The 18,307-nt window shown below is 30.9% G+C and overlaps 3 protein-coding genes and 1 long non-coding RNA gene across 11 annotated transcripts; 3 read left to right on the top strand and 1 right to left on the bottom strand.

Annotated features, from left to right (window-relative positions):
- Window positions 1-1,655: 1,655 nt before the first annotated feature.
- LOC112747168 (2-methylene-furan-3-one reductase) lies at window positions 1,656-5,414 on the top strand. Its single transcript, XM_025795164.2, has 4 exons — window positions 1,656-1,996; window positions 2,884-3,207; window positions 3,598-3,757; window positions 4,785-5,414. Exons 1-4 carry the CDS (start codon window positions 1,766-1,768, stop codon window positions 5,048-5,050), a joined length of 981 nt encoding a protein of 326 aa, XP_025650949.1. The 5' UTR covers window positions 1,656-1,765; the 3' UTR covers window positions 5,051-5,414.
- On the bottom strand, window positions 3,490-4,982 carry LOC140178983 (uncharacterized). The gene is made up of 2 exons (XR_011872298.1): window positions 4,845-4,982; window positions 3,490-3,688 (listed from the first exon to the last, which is right to left on the bottom strand). It is a non-coding gene; the product is annotated as an uncharacterized lncRNA (long non-coding RNA).
- Window positions 5,415-10,603: 5,189 nt separating the features above from the next.
- LOC112750803 (2-methylene-furan-3-one reductase) lies at window positions 10,604-14,590 on the top strand. 6 transcript variants are annotated; one of them, XM_072216838.1, is made up of 5 exons: window positions 10,604-10,931; window positions 11,794-12,117; window positions 13,553-13,712; window positions 14,302-14,363; window positions 14,453-14,590. In XM_072216838.1, exons 1-5 carry the CDS (start codon window positions 10,701-10,703, stop codon window positions 14,588-14,590), a joined length of 915 nt encoding a protein of 304 aa, XP_072072939.1. In that variant the 5' UTR covers window positions 10,604-10,700. The 6 variants fall into 6 exon arrangements, with proteins under 6 accessions (XP_072072939.1, XP_025655442.1, XP_025655444.1 ...); XM_025799657.3 differs by having other exon boundaries at window positions 14,312-14,363; window positions 14,453-14,587; XM_025799659.2 differs by having other exon boundaries at window positions 14,277-14,363; window positions 14,453-14,587.
- Window positions 14,586-17,400, top strand: LOC112750805 (uncharacterized). 3 transcript variants are annotated; one of them, XM_072216840.1, is made up of 9 exons: window positions 14,586-14,724; window positions 14,828-15,143; window positions 15,242-15,326; window positions 15,414-15,549; window positions 15,628-15,791; window positions 15,906-16,017; window positions 16,417-16,614; window positions 16,728-16,794; window positions 16,890-17,400. In XM_072216840.1, the coding sequence occupies exons 2-7, from the start codon at window positions 15,053-15,055 to the stop codon at window positions 16,510-16,512; spliced, it is 684 nt and encodes a 227-aa protein (XP_072072941.1). In that variant the 5' UTR covers window positions 14,586-14,724; window positions 14,828-15,052; the 3' UTR covers window positions 16,513-16,614; window positions 16,728-16,794; window positions 16,890-17,400. The 3 variants fall into 3 exon arrangements, with proteins under 3 accessions (XP_072072941.1, XP_072072940.1, XP_025655448.2); XM_072216839.1 differs by having other exon boundaries at window positions 16,714-16,794; XM_025799663.3 differs by having other exon boundaries at window positions 16,691-16,794.
- The last annotated feature ends 907 nt before the right edge of the window (window positions 17,401-18,307 follow it).

Below are 18,307 nucleotides of genomic sequence, written 5' to 3'. Positions count from 1 at the left end.
CAGGGGCAAGATAGTCTTTGCGCACGGGTTTTTTCAAATCATTATGAGCATTAAATGCCCAGCGCGGAGAACGAAACGGCAAACAGATGCCACAGCAGATCAAGAGACACGCGCACAAGAGACGCGTCCCTCCCACGATCTGCCGACCCAGCGACAACGTACGAGTGTAAACATCACGCGCCACCAATGGCCCCCACGGCCATCGCTGACGCGTCGGGGGCACTGTTACGGCCTGGCCCAAAACTCACGCGGGTCAACCCGACCCGAGTTCCCGCCGGCCCAATGGTGCGTCCTCCGCCCGACCCGGACACGCGTCCCGTACGGCTCACACACAGCCGTGGGACAACACCTTTGGGGGTATGGGCCTGCTCACTGGAAGGGCCCACTACTGACATGTATATAAGGGGAGACTGGCTCTCCCCCCAAGGTACGTGACACTCACACACCATTTCCTCTCCGCCTGCACATATTCTGACAAGGGCGTCGGAGTGTCTTTGCAGGTGGCATCCCCCTCTCCATCCAAAGTGCTCGGGATCTCGCTCTCTCGGGACCAGGAAACCGCGACCAGACGAGTCTCTCCACCATCCGAAACGTTGACCTCAGGGTCTTAACCCGAACTGTCCGGTACCCGGCCTACCGAACAAATTCAAAACTTGACGTAAGCGCCTGCGTCTTGATGCAAATTATTTTGGTTTAAGAAATTTTAGGGTGGAAATTAACATTTTTTTTTATCAATAGTTATGGATATTGGTGCGGACACAAAATACTATATAATATGAGATATATTTTAAGATACAAGAACACTATATATATGATTAAAATGTTTTTAAGATAAATTATAATAATATTTTAATATTTTATTAATATCAAAACATAAATTAATTTTTAATTATTTTTATTGTCTTAAAGTATTTAAAATATAAAGTAAAATATTTTCAATTATTTTTAATTATATAACATATTTAAAATGATTTTTTGTTTTAATAAATAACAATATATATTATTTTTATAAGATTAAACACACTGATTTATGATAGTATTTAAGTGTGTCTAAATATGTTCAAAAAATATTTTTTTATTAAAATACAGTTAGACAAAAAATACATATGTCAGATAAATGTTGAATAAATATTGTGTCCAAAATATATTTGACATGCAAACATGACAATTTAATAAATTACGATTTAACCATTACCGTATTTTTTAGACATTATATATAAAAATATATTTGTTGACTAAATAGTTCAAAATAATAAATGTTTTGTTGGTTATACATGTAGTATCGCTCTTTTGCTTTAGCTTCTACTTAATTATTCTATTTTAATTTTAATCAATTATGTCCTTTTTCGATGGGTAATTTTAATTGAATGTTGCTAGAAAGCTAATAGAAAGTCAAATGGCATAGACTCCTCGTACTCAATTAAGAGGTTGCGGGTTCGAGTTTCCTATCTTTCCAAATTTAGCCAATGAGTAATAGCTCAAATGGCATAGACTCCCCATACTCAATTAAGAGGTTGCGGGTTCGAGTCTCCTATCTTTCCAAATTTAAAGCCAATGAGTTATAGTTCAAATGGCATAGTCTCCTCATACTCATACTCCATTAGCTCTCTATATTTCCTCGTTTTAATTTAACAAGGATCAGATGACAGGCTATAAATATGTGATAAATTTGCTCTCCATCTCCATCAACCTAACAAAGTAAACCCATCAAATCAAAGTTGTGTTTCATCATTCTTCTATCTTCCAAAGTAATTAATATATATCTATGATGGCTTCATCAGATGATTCCACCATTCCAAGTCACACAAAAGCATGGTTCTATTCAGAGCATGGGAATCCAGGTGATGTTCTAAAGATACATCCAAATTGGCCAATACCAGAACTCAAAGAGGACCAAGTGCTCATCAAAGTTGTGGCTGCATCACTTAATCCAGTTGATAATAAAAGAATCACTGACTTCTACAAGGACATTTACACTCCTGATCCTCATCTCCCTGTATGCACTACTCTATATTCCCTTGTTCATTTAGGCTAAATTATATTCACCTTCATCGAAATTAGATGATATTATATATGACACTTTCTATTTATAAAAAAGCTATAGATTACATGCATGGCACTTAATTTGGTCAATTTGGGGAGTATTAAAAATTAAAGTGAGATAAATAATTTGTATTAATGTTCAATTTGGTGTTTTAACATATATAAGTTAATTTGGTCTTTCAAAGATTCAACACTTCAATTTAATCCTTAAAAAATATCAACATGAGTCGAATTGTTTGTCCGTTAATTTTTGACTAACATGCAAGGTAAGCCTATATTTTATTACGTTAGTAAAAATTTAATAGAAAAAACAATTTGACTCATATTTTTTAAAGGTATATATTGTCCTTAAGATCACACACACTTCTAGTTTGATCATACCCGATAATCCCTAATTTTAATTTTCCGGTGATTACTCTTATACATATTCAAAATGTGCAGAGATGTCTTTTATGTACTTTCTCACTTAGTATGTGAGAACCCACCAATATTTTTAGATAGTTAAATGTAATTTTTCTTGATATACATATAATTTAATCTTAAGATCACATGTTCAAATGGTAAAAATAGTCATTGATATAATTATTAGATTGGGTTGCATATATTATACTTTTTTAGTGTAATTTTTTTTGGATTCTGTGCATTAAAATAAGATGCTTGTACATTGTACGAATTTTTTTTATACAATTTGATTTGATCGCACTCTTGTATACATATTTCTTGTCAAATATTTATTTTTTCACTTTTTCTATATATGCTTTTTTCATGCATGCATATATAAAATTAAACTAACTTTTTCCATTCATAATTGTTTGCACTGTGGGTGGGAATGATGTGAAGATTGTTCCAGGGCTTGATGTTGCAGGTATAGTGGTGAAAGTGGGTGTTCAAGTCAAGAAATTTAAAGTTGGTGATGAAGTTTACGGCGACATTAACGAGGATGGCATACAAAACCTTAAGATTCTTGGAACATTGTCAGAGTATACTATTGCTGAAGAGAGGCTTTTGGCTCACAAGCCTCCAAATCTCAGCTTTGTTGAAGCTGCTAGCTTTCCTGCGGCAGTTGAGACTGCTTATGAAGGACTTGAGAGAGCTGACTTTTCTGCTGGCAAATCTATTCTTGTTCTTGGAGGTGCTGGCGGTGTTGGAACCCAAGTTATTCAGGTAATTATTTTATGGTACTATTAATTAAAGAGTTCGGTCAAATATATTTATCTAACCTTTACAATATTAATTTCACATGAAACATTTTTATAAAATTTTACTGTTTAGGTAACCACTTTACTGGTGGTTCTAATTGTTTAGGTAAACCATATTAATAATCTCATTAGATCTAATCTACACATATACGTGTCTATTATAAAATTTTAGATGATTGTTATATTGTCTAATTTGTTAAAAAAATTAAAAATTAATATTTAATTTAAAAAATATAAAAATAAATAATTTTTAATATGTGAAATTTATTTTAAAAATTAAATTAAATAAAAATCATAGAATTCACCGAATTAATAACAGTAAATTAATTAATTACAAACATTTATTTGTGTGCAGCTTGCGAAGCATGTGTGGGGCGCATCAAGGATAGCAGCAACATCAAGCACTGGAAAACTTGAATTCTTAAGAAAACTGGGAGTTGACTTTCCTATTGATTACACAAAGGAGAACTTTGAGGAGCTGTCAGAAAAGTTTGATCTAGTCTACGATACAGTTGGTAAGGTCTTCAAAGTTAACCACAGTGGGGAGGAGTGGGAATGAGTTTTCTTAATTAAAAAATATGCTAAATGTGAATTTTTATTATAGATAAAAGAATATATATTCAAATAGATTTTTAAAAAATTTTGTATTGAATATTTTTGTTTTTCATAAAATTTTATTATGTTAAAGTTTTGAACTTTACGAAAACAAGATGTATAAATTTTTATTTTAGTCAATTTTATTGTTTTTATTTAAATAAATAAATTTTTAAAAAAAAATTAAAAAATTTATATATCTTATTTTTATAAAATGTAAAAATTTTAATATAATAAAATTTTTTAAAAACAAAAAATGTCTTATTCAAAATCTTTTTAAAAATTTATTTAAATATATACTCTTCTATATAAAATTTTAATATTTTTGTGAAGTCCATGACAATGACTACTTTATTTATCAATGATTAAAAATACCACAATTTAATATAGCGAAGTACACGTACTAACATGAAAAAATAAATAAATATTTTTTAGTTAAAACCAATACCATATTAAATGTATAATAAAATTAATTATTAAAATTTGTTATTAGTATTAAATATATATTAAAATATAAATTATATATTAAAAATAAATTAAATAATATATATTTATACACAAATACATAATAACTAATTTTAGTAGTTAATTTTAATATACAAATTATATTTGTGAAACTTATTATATATATAAAAGTTTGTATATATTTTTTTAAGATCAGTTAAAAGATTTTGACAACATTTTAATGAATACTTTTTTGCCACCAATAATTACTAAATATCAATAATAAATTATTGTTAAATTTTTAACAATTATTGACTGAAAAAATATACTACGAGATAATTTCATTTTATAACTAATTATTGTATAAAATGTTTTTTTTTTTCTTTTTTGTGATGATTAAGAATGTTCATTTCTTAGTGGTAGTGTACTAGTGTGTTTTTCAATTGTTTTTCTTTCTAAATAGTAGTGATTTTGTAATTGTAATAACCAAAACAATGCAAACAGGGCAAACTGAAAGAGCCTTGAAAGGTGTAAAAGAAGGTGGGAAAGTAGTGACAATAGTACCTCCTGGAGTTCCACCAGCTATCTTTTTCGTTCTCACTTCCAAAGGATCTATCTTAGACAAATTAAGGCCTTTCTTTGAGAGCGGCAAGGTCAAGCCAGTTCTGGATCCTCTCACTCCAGTGCCATTTTCTCAAGTCATTCATGCTCTTTCTTACATTCAAACTGCAAAAGCCACAGGAAAGGTGGTCGTTTATCCCATCCCATGAATATTATTATTACTACTTAATATATATTAAAAATATTATATGTACTTTAAAATTAACTATTAAAATCAGTTACTAATATATATATATATATATATATATATATTATTTAAATTATTTTTAATATGTATTTATATTTTAATATATATTTTATATTATTGACTGATTTTAATAATTAATTTTAGTGTATACTTAACATGATTAATAGAATAAATGTAAATAGGGTCAACATCCTAATACGGTGGATTAATATATTTAAGGATGTGTGTGGTAGTAAATAATTGAGGCTTGTATTATTATTGTGTCATAAGACCTTGTCATCATTTTCTATGTTATCTGTTTCTATGTATGCCGATAATTAATTCTATCTTCTGCTGAACGATAATGATTGGTGATGATGACCAATATTCATGTGTATGTTCATAAATAATTCCTGGTCTAGTTTATAGAACTAATTAGGATTAAGTACAATTTTAGTCCCTAAAGTCAAACGTGAAAATCAAAATCATTTCTCATCTAATTTTCGATTTAGAATCGTTCTTAACATTTTTTTTCGTATTAAAATCGTCATTTTTAATAATTTTTTTAATTACAAAAATACTCCTATTCTAATAAATAAAAATAAGTAAAATTAAAAAAAAGGAAAAGAACGCAGGGGAGGGGAGAAAGGAAAAGGGGAGGGGGGAGGAGGAAAAAGGGCAAGGAAGAGGGGGAAGGGGGGAGGGGGGACGGCGTCGGCGGCGAAGCTTGAAGCCGCCGTCGCCGTCAGGAAACCCAAAAGAAAGAAAAAAAAGAAGAAACGAGAGAGGGGCTGCGACATGGGGAGAAGAGAAGAGGGAAAGGAGATGCCGGCGTTGCTAGGGCTCGCCGCCGCCGTCGCGTCGTCATCGGGCCTTGGAGGGAGACCACGCCGCTAAGTCGTCACCGCCGATTCGCCCACGAGCTGCCGTCGGGGAAGCAGAACAGCGAAAAGAGGAGATGCGCGAGTGGGTCTGCTTCGGCTTCCGCATCTGCTTCTTCTCCTGCATCTGCTTCTGATTCTATTTCTGCATTTGCATCTGCATCTCCTTCTTCTTCGGCTTCTTCTTCTGCTTCGGATTTTGCATCTGCTTCTTCTTCTGCATCTGTTTCTAATTTTGCTGTTGAATTTTGTCGTTGAATTTGCTGTTTTTGCTGAAAAATTTGCTGTTGAATTTGCTGTTGAATTTGCTATTAAATTTGTTGTTTCTGCATCTGTTTTTGCTGTTGCATTTGAATTTTGCTTCTTCTTCTGCATCTGTTGAATTTGTTATTGAATTTGTTTCTTTTTCTGCATCTGTTTCTGATTCTTCTATTTTTTCTTTTGCCATTGAATTTGATGTTGTTCTGGATTTTCCTAATCTGTTCTTATTTCTTATTTTCCTAATCTGTTCTTGTTTCCTAATCTGTTTCTTATTTTCCTAAATTTATAGATTTTTTATTTTTGTAATTGAAGATGAATTTGGATATTTTTAATTCTTGTAATTGGATTTTGTTAACTGTATTTAAAATTTTAAAATTTTGAGTTTTGTTAATGGAAGAAGAATTTATTCTTCTGAAATTGTTCTGAATCTGTAATTGAAGAATTTGTTAATGGAAGAAGAAATTGAAGAATTTGTTAATGGAAGAAGAAGAAGAACAAGAAGAATGAAATGGTAGAAATAAAGGGGGTATTTTTGTCATTTAAAAAAATTTATTAAAAAAGACAATTTTAATACGAAAAAAAACGTTAAGGACGATTCTAAATCCAAAATTAGATGAGGAACGGTTTCGATTTTCACGGTCAACTTTAGAGACCAAAACCGTACTTAACCCAATTAATTAATAAGATACACGTTGTGTAGTGTGTTGAGTATTGGAAGTTTGGAACAAGAAGAATGTGTACTTACCTATGGAACTAAACTTTAACATCCTACCAGAAGAAAACAGTATTTGTAACAAAACTGTTGCATTATATTCTAAAATTGTTACAAAATATTGCTGTTTTAATAAAATTTTGTCATTGTTGCAAAATATTTTTTTGTAACAACATGAAAATTTATTTCAAGTTTTCAAGTTTCTGTAGCGATTTTTTTTTTTTTACAAAATGTATTGTTTTTTGTAACAATAAGTTGTTCTAATACAAAAGTTCAAAATACTTTATAACAAAAAGTTAATTTATTGTAAAAATTTAAAATATTTTAAAACAAAAAAATTTTATAATAAAATATTATTTTTTTAAGACGTACATAATGTTTTGTAACAAAAAAATATTTATCACAAAATTTAATGTATTTTGTAGCAAAATAATTGTATATCACAAAATTTAAAGATATTTTGTAATAAAAAATATTTTGTTTAAAGAATTCAAATCTTTTTGTATTAGAAAAGAGAAAAGAAAAACATGTTTTAAAATTTCAAAACTTTTTGTATAAGAACTATATTTTTGGACTTATTAGGTCATTTCATCCATTCTCTTTTTTTAGCTAGAGTTTTAACTTGTTCTCTCTCTTTTTTTTTATCTTTGTTGTTACTTTAAAGAAACGTTGTGGCCGCTAACCTTGCATTCTTGCAAGACGGCGGTCTCCCTCTCCTCTCTTTTATATTTTTATTTTATTATTATTTTTTTTCTTTTTCTTGTGGTTTTTTTAAATTTTTTTCTTTTTTCTTTATTTTTGTTTTCTTCAAACTTTTTTTGTTTTGTTTTTTCTTTTTCTTTGATCTCGTATTTTTTCCTTCCTTATTTTCATTATTTTATTTTTTCCATCTTTTTGAAGATTTTACAGACTTTGAGAAAGGGAGGAAATTTGAATCAAGATACTCTTCTAAAACTTGAAGCATGTAACAGAGCAAGCTAAGCAACATATTTTTTTGGTTTACTCTCTTCCAACAATAAAAGATAAAAGAAAAAAGAGTAGAGAGAACGACATCAATATGTATTCTTATTTAATTTCGAAGTGCAATGAGGTCTATGTCTAGTCTCCACAACAATATATAACAACAAAATTTCACGATATCCAATTCAAGATATTACAATCACCAATGCCAAGACTAAGACCAAGACAAAGACAAATCGAACCAAATCAGTTCTACACCAAGACAAACGAAGCAATAATTCTGTGCTTCACAAAGTAATGCCATGATCAAACCAAATTGCCAAGACAAAAAAAAAAAAAAAAAAAAACAAAACAAACTAAATATGAAAAAGTATGATATTTTCTTTCTAGTTTATGACTATGCATTCATAGGCTTTTTCAGATAATCTCTCAATGAATCATAAGCCTTTTATATTAGGAAGACTCAAACAAAACTGAATACATCAAGATGAAAAAGAAGACACCCAATGTACTATCTTTGATGTCTGAATTTTTTTCTTTCCGAACCTTGAAACCTTATTCTTCTTCTTATATCATAAGCCTAGTTTTTTGTTAGTCGTTGCAATAAATCAATCTTTATAAAGACTTGATACTTTTCTTCCTTTATGTAACAGTACAAATTTCTATATTCTCTTCATATTTTACCCTTACTAGTTCATTAAATATTTTCAAATATAATCAAATCAATACTTTTTTATACACACTAATTGTTTGTTGTCTAATCTCTCTCATAATTGTCATAATTGTTTTCTTTTTTATTTGGCGGTATTAATCTCTTTCATATCTTGCTCTTAATGGTTGATTCTATCTAAATCAAATCAAATCATCATACATATTAATGCTAATTCTGAAATTTTATAATACAAATAATGACACCATAAAGTAGAATCAACTATTAATGAGTTCTGTTAGGTAGACAATGGGGGATGCGAACAATGTAAAGGGGTGTGAGAGGAGGGCCACAATGTCACTGTCCACAACAGCAATGGAGGCACAGTGAGAGCAATCGTAACACCAACAGTGATAGAAGAAGATGCCACACCTCGGTTCGTGGGTCTTCGATTTACTTTCAATGGAGGAGTAGAGAAAGGATAATGACTCGTGAATGAAAGAAATGCAATAACACAGATTAAAGTATTGTCAGCAAACAAAGGAAGGAGGAGCAAATAAAAGTTTTGGGTAAACAGTGGCTGGGTTAGAGAGAATGAAGAAATCAAGTTAACGCCGTTTTGTTAACTCTGCAAAACTTACTATTACCCCTGACAGTTTCATATCCACTTGTCAATATTATAATTTACCACATCTTTTCGGCAATATTTCGGCAAAAATATTTAAGCACCGAAGAACGCATCTAAATAAAATCATTAAACAATCAATTTGTAGCAAAAATCAAATTAATAATTTTTGTAATTAATATTTTTAACAATGTTTGATCATCACAATAATTTAAAGTTTTCCAAACTTATCGGTTATCTTAATCTCTACACGCAAAGGGGCACGAATTCTTTAATGATTAGTTATGGAAAGAAGGCTATAAATAACAGGAAGCAGTACGGCACAGGGGTTAGAACTTTTCTTCAGAAATACACTCAAGCACACTCATATCCCAGCGAATTTCTGAGTCTGCGATCGAGTTCGATTTCTGTAGGGTTTCTTCCATGTCTTTATCTTTTCAATTTACAATTTCAGCAAACTTTACTTTTCTTGTTCAATTTATCTTTAAAGTATCTTTAAATTTCATTGTCAGATTTACATTTCAGTACCTTTAATTTTCAAGTCAAAAGTCCTTTGATTTAATTGGAGGTCTTTTTATCGCTTTGGTTTAAATTCGATGCAAAACATTTTGATTTTAATAAGTTTTACTTTTCGAAATCTTTATTTTACATTTTTTCAGTCTTTTACACCTTTTGAACTCATTTCCTTTTTAATGCTCGTCTAATTCGAAAACTTTTGATGCATTCATAGAAAAATCGGTACCTGCAAAAGAGGAGTAGATTTCACTCTCAAACCATTAGAATCGAACCACCATCGAATTAAAAATCGACAAAACAAGTACTAATCAATCCAAGCTAGTATAAACACGATTTTTCAACTATTTATTCTTGGTTTGTACTTTCAAACATGGCTGCTTCTTTTTCTTGTTGATTTGTCAAGCTAAGTATTGTTCCTATTTCAACATAATGGCATGCAACAAGTTTAGATTTAATCTTCAAAGATTTTCTGAAACTTCTACACTTACAAACAAAAATTGATGTTAAAATCTTTAGAATTTTATATTTTGATGTACTTTACTCATTATATTCTCATAACAGAAAAGTCTAGGGGCTAGCAACTTTGTTAAATTCTGGCCAACATGTAACCAGCAAAGAAAAATGAGCCATTGGATAAAATCTCACACCAATCTCACACCATTAAAACTATCATTGATGGCTATTTGATGGCTACAAATCACAAAAATTGCTGCCCCTAGCATTCCTCTTCTCGAAACACCTGAAAGTGTTTTCTGAAAATTCAAAACTAGACGTAATTGCCTGCGTCTTCATGAATATTACCATTTTGCTTTAGCTTCTAATTAGTAATTCTATTTTTAATCAATTATATACTTTTTCGAAAGGAGAATTTAACTTAACAAGCTAAGAAGCAGATGACGACAGACTATAAATATGCGATCAATTTGCTCCTCTCTCTCCATCAACCAAACAAAGTAAACTCATCAAACTAATAAAGTTTTGTTTCATTATTCTTCTATCTTCCAAAGTAATTATTAATATATATCGGTGATGGCTTCTTCAGATGATTATTCCACCATTCCAAGTCACACAAAAGCATGGTTCTATTCGAAACATGGGAATCCAGGTGATGTTCTAAAGGTACATCCAAATTGGCCAATACCAGAACTCAATGAGGACCAAGTTCTCATCAAAGTTGTGGCTGCATCCCTTAATCCAGTTGATAATAAAAGAATTACCGACTTCTACAAAGACATTAACAACCCTGATCCACTTCTTCCTGTATGTACTACTCTATATTCTCTTGTTGATTAATTTTGGATAAATTATATTCACCTCCATCGAAATTAGATGATGTTATATATAACACTTTCTATTTATAAAATTATACATTAGTTTCTTTAAAACATGGATCATATTTTAGTGTATAGAAAAATATAGATTACATAACACATTAACACAATTATTAGCAACCATTACTGGTGCTTTAAAGGCCTATATATATGTTTATTTAATCTCTTAGGACTCAACACCTCAATTTGATCTTTAAAAGATACGAACATGAGTTAAATTGACTATTTATTAGCTTTTCATTAACGTGGGAGGTTAAATCTGCTAGATTTTACGTTCTTAAACAATATTACATCAGCAAAAATTTAATAGAAAGACCAATTTAATTCCCGTTATCCTTTAGAGATTAGACTAATTTCAACATGAAAAAATTTAGGGGTCAGCAATTTTATTGAATTTTGGCCAGCATGTAACCAGCAGAGAAAGGGGAGTCATTAAATGAAATCTCACACCAATCTCATACCATTAAATCATCATTGATAGCTATTTGATGGCTACCAATCACAAAAGTTGCTGATCCCCTAGCATTGCTCTTTCAACATTAACCCATATATCTAATATATGCATTGTTCTTAATTAAGATCACTCATCTAGTTTGATCATACCCAATGCTCCCTAGCTAGATATATTACTAGGCAATTAATTTGATTTTCCTTATTATACAATTTGATCCCACTCTTGTATATATATTTCTTGTCAAATATTTATTTTTTTTGAACACATTTTGAATGCATATGTCAAACTAACGTTGTCATTCTTAATTGTTTGCATTGTGGGTGGGAATGATGTGAAGATTGTTCCAGGGTTTGATGTTGCCGGTATAGTGGTAAAATTGGGAAATCAAGTCACGAAATTTAAGGTTGGTGACGAAGTTTACGGTGACATTCAAGAGGGAGGCATAGAAAATCTGAAGAAACTTGGAACATTGTCCGAGTATACTATTGCTGAGGAGAGGCTTTTGGCTCACAAGCCTCCAAATCTCAGCTTTGTTGAAGCTGCTAGCTTTCCTGCGGCAGTTGAGACTGCTTATGAAGGACTTGAGAGAGCTGACTTTTCTGCTGGCAAATCTATTCTTGTTCTTGGAGGTGCTGGCGGTGTTGGAACCCAAGTTATTCAGGTAATTATTTTATGGTACTATTAATTAAAGAGTTCGGTCAAATATATTTATCTAACCTTTACAATATTAATTTCACATGAAACATAATGCGTACTAATCTCTCGGTTAATTCAGTCTCATACTAATCTTGACAATATATTTATCTAATGGTAAACAATGTGTAAACAACAACAGTTTTGAACAATATGTAAACAATGTGAATGAATAAGGTTAAAAAAGTAAATTAATCTTAAATTTAATTAGTAGCATTAAATTAAGATGTAATATATTTTTATTTGATTGATAGTTGTTCATGTTATTTAAGATGATCATTGTTTACCTAACACTCCCCGATAATTAATTATTTTACTTGTAGTCTCATACTCATATGCATTAACAACTAAGTTTTGAGAAAGTTAGTGTATCTAATAATTAACTATAGAGTTTAAAATTGATCTACCAAATGAGATGCTAAAAAATAATTATTTTTATTAACATGATCTTATATGATTAAAAGTAGGTGTAAAATTGATTTATTCTGATAATGCATTAAAATTAAAAAGAATAATTATTCACTTTTTTTTTACTGGTTTAGTGATGGCCAAATTTTAATAAAAATACTAATTTTTTAAACTTTCTCTAAAATTAAAACAATTTATATTTGTTGTCTCATGAATTTTATATCTTTTTATTTGTCAATACTATAACCACCAATGTTTATATAAATTTTAGATTTTTTTAAAGTGAGAAAATTAATTAATAAATAAGAAATTAATTATTATTAAATTTGTAACTCTTATCATATATAAATTTTATTATCTTAATTTAAAAGTGATCAATCCTTCATTTAATATATAGATATATATATATGCTACTTTTGTTGAGTTCTTAATAAATCAAAACAATTCCAGTAAATAAAGTATTATGAATCACTTTATGAATAATTCAATTCGACATGTATTGGTCACTTATATGAAATATTTTAATCTAAGAAAACTTACAAAATCGAAAATAATTCACAGATATATAAGTATATATAACAGAAACCGAAATAAACTGTGACTGATATAAGTTAGTCACAGTAGCAGCAAGTAGTTAGGCTCTTGTAGCAATAGTTAGTTATAAGGTTATTTGACCGTTGAAGTTAGTTAGATGCATGTGAAGTGTGTGTGACTCAGGTTGTATATAAGTCTTCTCCCTCTCCCCAAAGAGATTGAGAAAACTGATTCCCTCCCTTGATCAATGCATGAATAATCACACTCTCCGATCCCCTCTCTGAATTCTGAGTTCTTCACCATTCTTCCCTCTCTCTATTTCTTCTTCACCAAGATTCCCACACTTATTAACATAAACATTAATTTAAACCTGTATATACTTATAGATGCAGTCCATAACTAATAACAAACATATTAATAATAGTAAATTAATTACTATCGTATATAACGTTTGCGTGCAGCTTGCGAAGCATGTGTATGGCGCATCAAGGATAGCAGCAACATCAAGCACTGGAAAACTCGAATTATTGAGAAAACTGGGAGTTGACTTCCCTATTGATTACACAAAGGAGAACTTTGAAGAGCTGTCAGAAAAGTTTGATCTAGTCTACGATACAGTAGGTAAGGCCTCTAAACTTAACTACCGTATGGAACAGTGAATAACTGCAATTCAAAACTTAAATAGATTAGTATGGAAATGAGAGGGAGTTTTCTTAATTAAAAAATCATGCTAAATGTTAATCTTTATTAGTGATAAAAAATAAAAATCGAATATTCTTGTAGACCCCATGTCAATGACTACTTTATCAATCAATGATTAAAAACACCACAATCTATTACTATATTATAAGAATGTAGTGGATAGGTTGCTGCTCGACAAGTGGTGCTCTCAATGCTTGACAAGTGCATAACTTTACTGGCTGACACGTGGAAATTAAATAGTAGACAGTTGTGTGAATTAAATAATGGACTGCCGTGGTAAAAACATGTTCTCATCTTCAAAAATCAAACTTGCCTATAAAATGTTGCTCAGGACACATCTTCAACCATTACCCCTGAAACTATTTAAGAATGTTCTCTACTCAAAAATAGTGAGCTTTTTTGTTCCAAACCTGCATAAACATGGCAGAAATATATGATATGTTAATGGATGTTAATCCAACAAAACTTCAATGGAATTTCAAGGTTTATGTTATGCATTTATGGGAAGTTCCAAACAGGTTCAACGACAAAGAAATCAATGGCATTGAGATGGTTCTTCAAGATATCAAAGTAAGTGTGTTGGATATATAGTATACCTAATTATTTTCTGGCTTCTAATAGTATTTCTACAACAGACATGCTGTTTTCAAAATTTCTAGGGTTGTAGGATCCGTGCTTCAATCCCAAAACCATTGATCAAGAAGTGGAGAGGTAATATTTTGGAGTTTAGCATGTACGTGATGTCTAACTTTATAGTGGTGGAAAAAAAAAGAGAAAATCAAGATAACTACAAATAGATGGACCATCAATTTTTCATAGAAGACCACTATTCTTCTGGTACCTCATCCCAGTTTTCCTCTAGAGGCATTTTCTTTTAAGCCTATTGTGGAGTTGCTTCGAGTTGACAAGATCGATGATTCAATACTCATAGGTAATGCAAATTTAAAAAAAAAAATGATACCAGTGGTGGATTTATCTAACAAACGTGTCATGTGAGCAAATTAATTTGTTTTGGACCTTTCATTGTTGTGTAGATGTCATTGGTGAAGTTGTTGAAAAAGAGGATCCAAGAGAGTTGATTACCAGCAAAGGCAGAGAGACAAAGCGTTTGGCTATTTTGATCGAAGACCTTGAATAAGATTTCTCTATAGTAATTTGATTTGTTCACTTTTGTTATGACTGCACTTAGTAACAAAATTTTTATTCTTCTAACATTGTGATGCAGAAATAACAGCATTGGGTGTGTGTTGTTTGGAGACATGGTAGACCAAATTCTACCATATCTCGAGGGAGAAAGGGTGGAGCCTCTGATAGTTATAGCTCAATGCTTTAAACCGAGCAGGTGGAATGGTATGTGTTTACACCAAATGGGTTGTTGTTGTGCTTACTATTAATGGCATTAACAATTCAAGAACATGTAGCTCACAATAATCTATATTCTCTTATAGAAAAAACATCAGTGCAGAGTCACTTTGAGTATTCTAAGTTACGTATTAATCCTGATTTGGAAGAGGTTAGAGATTTCCATAACAGGTTAGTTAACATCCACAATGAGTGATTATGCGAGAAGAAAATTTTTGTGTGTATAGATTATGATGTCGGTATTTATTAATTTTGAAGGAGGCTTTCTGAAAAACCGGCAAACTCGGCCAGAATTAGTCAAGTTTCATCCCATGGCCCGCGATCTGGTGCCGACGAGCTAAAAAAGGGAGATGTTGCTGTTAAAACTATAGAAGAAGCCATCAGCTCAACACAGGCGAGGACAATTAGTACAAGAATCTACTTAGTCTATTTTCATTGCTATATATTAACATTTCCATGTTATTATTTGCAGGAAGGGCCTATATGGATTGCCGGTACAATAATTTCAATTAACTCTGGCAAGGATGATTGGTATTACAAATCATGCCGAAAATGTCTAAAGAAAGTAGAAACCCCTATTGGAAACAGATATGAGTGTGGTAGATGTGGTCACACCCATGGAGCTGCATCACTTAGGTGTGTATGACATATATGTTAAAATTATAAAATGCATGTTTTCTGTTTCAAGTTTATTAATGTTATTTTGGGTTCCTACTTCGTGTCATTGATGTTTTGACGTGTTTGATTCAGGTTCAAAGTTGAGGTGATGGCATGTGACAGAACGGGTAGCATAACATTGTTAATGTGGGATAGGGAAATGGTACAGCTATGCGGGAGGCAAGCTGACCAGGGCAAGAACGAGGTATTATTTAGACTATAATTGGATAGTACTACTTTTCACATTGTCGACTTGCTAATTAACCTTCAATGTAAGTAAAATAATTTTATCCAATGTAACTGATGTATCAATCCCTCACAAGTGGAGCTCAATGACAGTTTAGATTATCCTATTTTATTTGTTGCAGTTATCAAGTAAAATAAAATGTGTAACTTAGCCAAACTTTATCATGCTTATTCAAAGAAAAATTAAGGAAAATTCATTATATGATTTTGTAAGATATGCAGTTATACTTAAGATGCGTAACCCCTTTGTTTTTTTTAAAATGTTTGTTGAACTTTATCAAGTATATTATGTAAGATATGCAGTTGATCTTTATTTTTTTTTAACAAGTATATTGATTGATATCTATAAACACCCTAGGCTTTTGATGGAGATGGATACCCCCCGGCTTTGGAAACCATGATGGGTAGGAAGTTACTTTTCAAGATTAACGTTAAATCATCGAACATTAGATAGTATGACCAGGTCTATACTATCATGAAAATATGTGATGATGAGGAGATTATAGAGATGAATCACCCCAAGGAAGTGCATAATCTCCCCTTTGATGCTATAACTGTATGTGCTTTAGTTATTTCATTTTGACAATTGGAATATTAACTATGCTAGCATGTATATTATAATGTATAAGTAGGATTATTGTGTGCTCATTTATAGGACAATGGGTGCAGTGACTCGATCAACGTGTCGGCAGTTTTGGCCAATATGCAAAATGATACTGATTCTATTTTTTCTATGGTGAGCTCATATAATATCATTGCTAATAAGGCATCTTTTTTTTACAAGTATTTTTTATATACATAAAGGTGGAATTATAATGTTGCTGTTCTCAGGATGGTATTGAGGACAGTGTCACCAGCCTCAAAGAAAACCCCAGCTAAAAGAGATACCATGGGGATGAAACAGTCTTTGCCTATAAATGTTGACAATGAAGATGAATTGAGATTTTCCACGAACAAGTTCAGTCGCAAGGGTGGAAAGAGGCAGAAGATGCAAATTAGTGGGAGTGATAATTAGGCATAATGCATGATTAATAGCATGGTTGGATCTTAGTATGTTGTTTGGTATGCGGATTATTTTGGTTCCTATATTTTGATACAGTTATGGAATCAAATTGACAATGTTTAGAGGTTTCTGCATTTTGATATGTGTAGTACTTTTGTTTTTGTATTAGTTCAGCCATAAGTATGCTAATTTATGGTACTTGGTTATTTCGAAGTATGGTGAATGACTTTGGTATGAAATTATTAGGCTAATGCATTTTAAGGTAAATTTTATATGTGACTTTCATGTGAACAGTGTAGCAATATATTATTTTTAATTCCAATGCAGTATTTATATTAAGCTTCATTAGCAATATATTTGTGAATTTAGACTATAGTTGTTAATATTCTAATCTCACAAGCTTGATATCCAATTAAATGTGATGGATAAGCATTTAGCTTAATGGGATCTATATAGAATTTTAAAGGATTTTTTTATTTAGACTGTAACTAGATAGTACCACTTTTCACATTTTGGACATGCTAAATAACCTTTAACATAAGTCAAATAATTTTATTACCTGTAACTGATGTATCTGCCCTCACAAGGGGAGCTCAATGACAATCTTGGTTATCCTATTTTATTTGCTGCAGTTATTAAGTAAAACAAAATGTCTTACTTAGCCAAACTTTATCAAAACTTACTTCAAGAAAAATTAAGGAATATTCATTATATAATTTATTGAGGCAATAAACAAGTAATTCTGATATATGATTTTAAAAAAATATATTCATTATAAATCAATGCTATATAGTCCCTAATAGCTACAAATAATAGATTTTTTCTGTATCTACTAGGTTGAATCAATAAGTGAAGCTTCGACCAAGGAAAAGTAGCATGAGACATCAAAGTTCAAAATATTAATGAATTTAAATACATTGGATCCATAGATGGTTGAATAACGGTATAAGAATTTTTTTATTCAAAAAAATATATTGGTCCAAAAAGAGGTACTAAGCACTTTCTAAAAATTGTAGAAAGAATGGTACATCATGGAAGGTGTTGCCATGAAACCGTATAACAAGAAGGACAGTTTTTTTAAATTTGAATTTTTATCCGTTTTAAGAAGCAAGATATCTTCAAATACTTTGACTCATTGAAGGGGCTATCTTTTAACTACTTTATGAAAACTTATTCGGAGAAAAGAAAGGAAGATTCATCATATAATTCATTCATACAATATATTCCATATAATATTATTACAGAT

Source organism: Arachis hypogaea, chromosome 15, assembly GCF_003086295.3.
Source record: "Arachis hypogaea cultivar Tifrunner chromosome 15, arahy.Tifrunner.gnm2.J5K5, whole genome shotgun sequence".
In the NCBI taxonomy this organism is placed as follows: Eukaryota; Viridiplantae; Streptophyta; class Magnoliopsida; order Fabales; family Fabaceae; genus Arachis; species Arachis hypogaea.
This window is presented reverse-complemented; position numbering and strand designations above follow the sequence as displayed.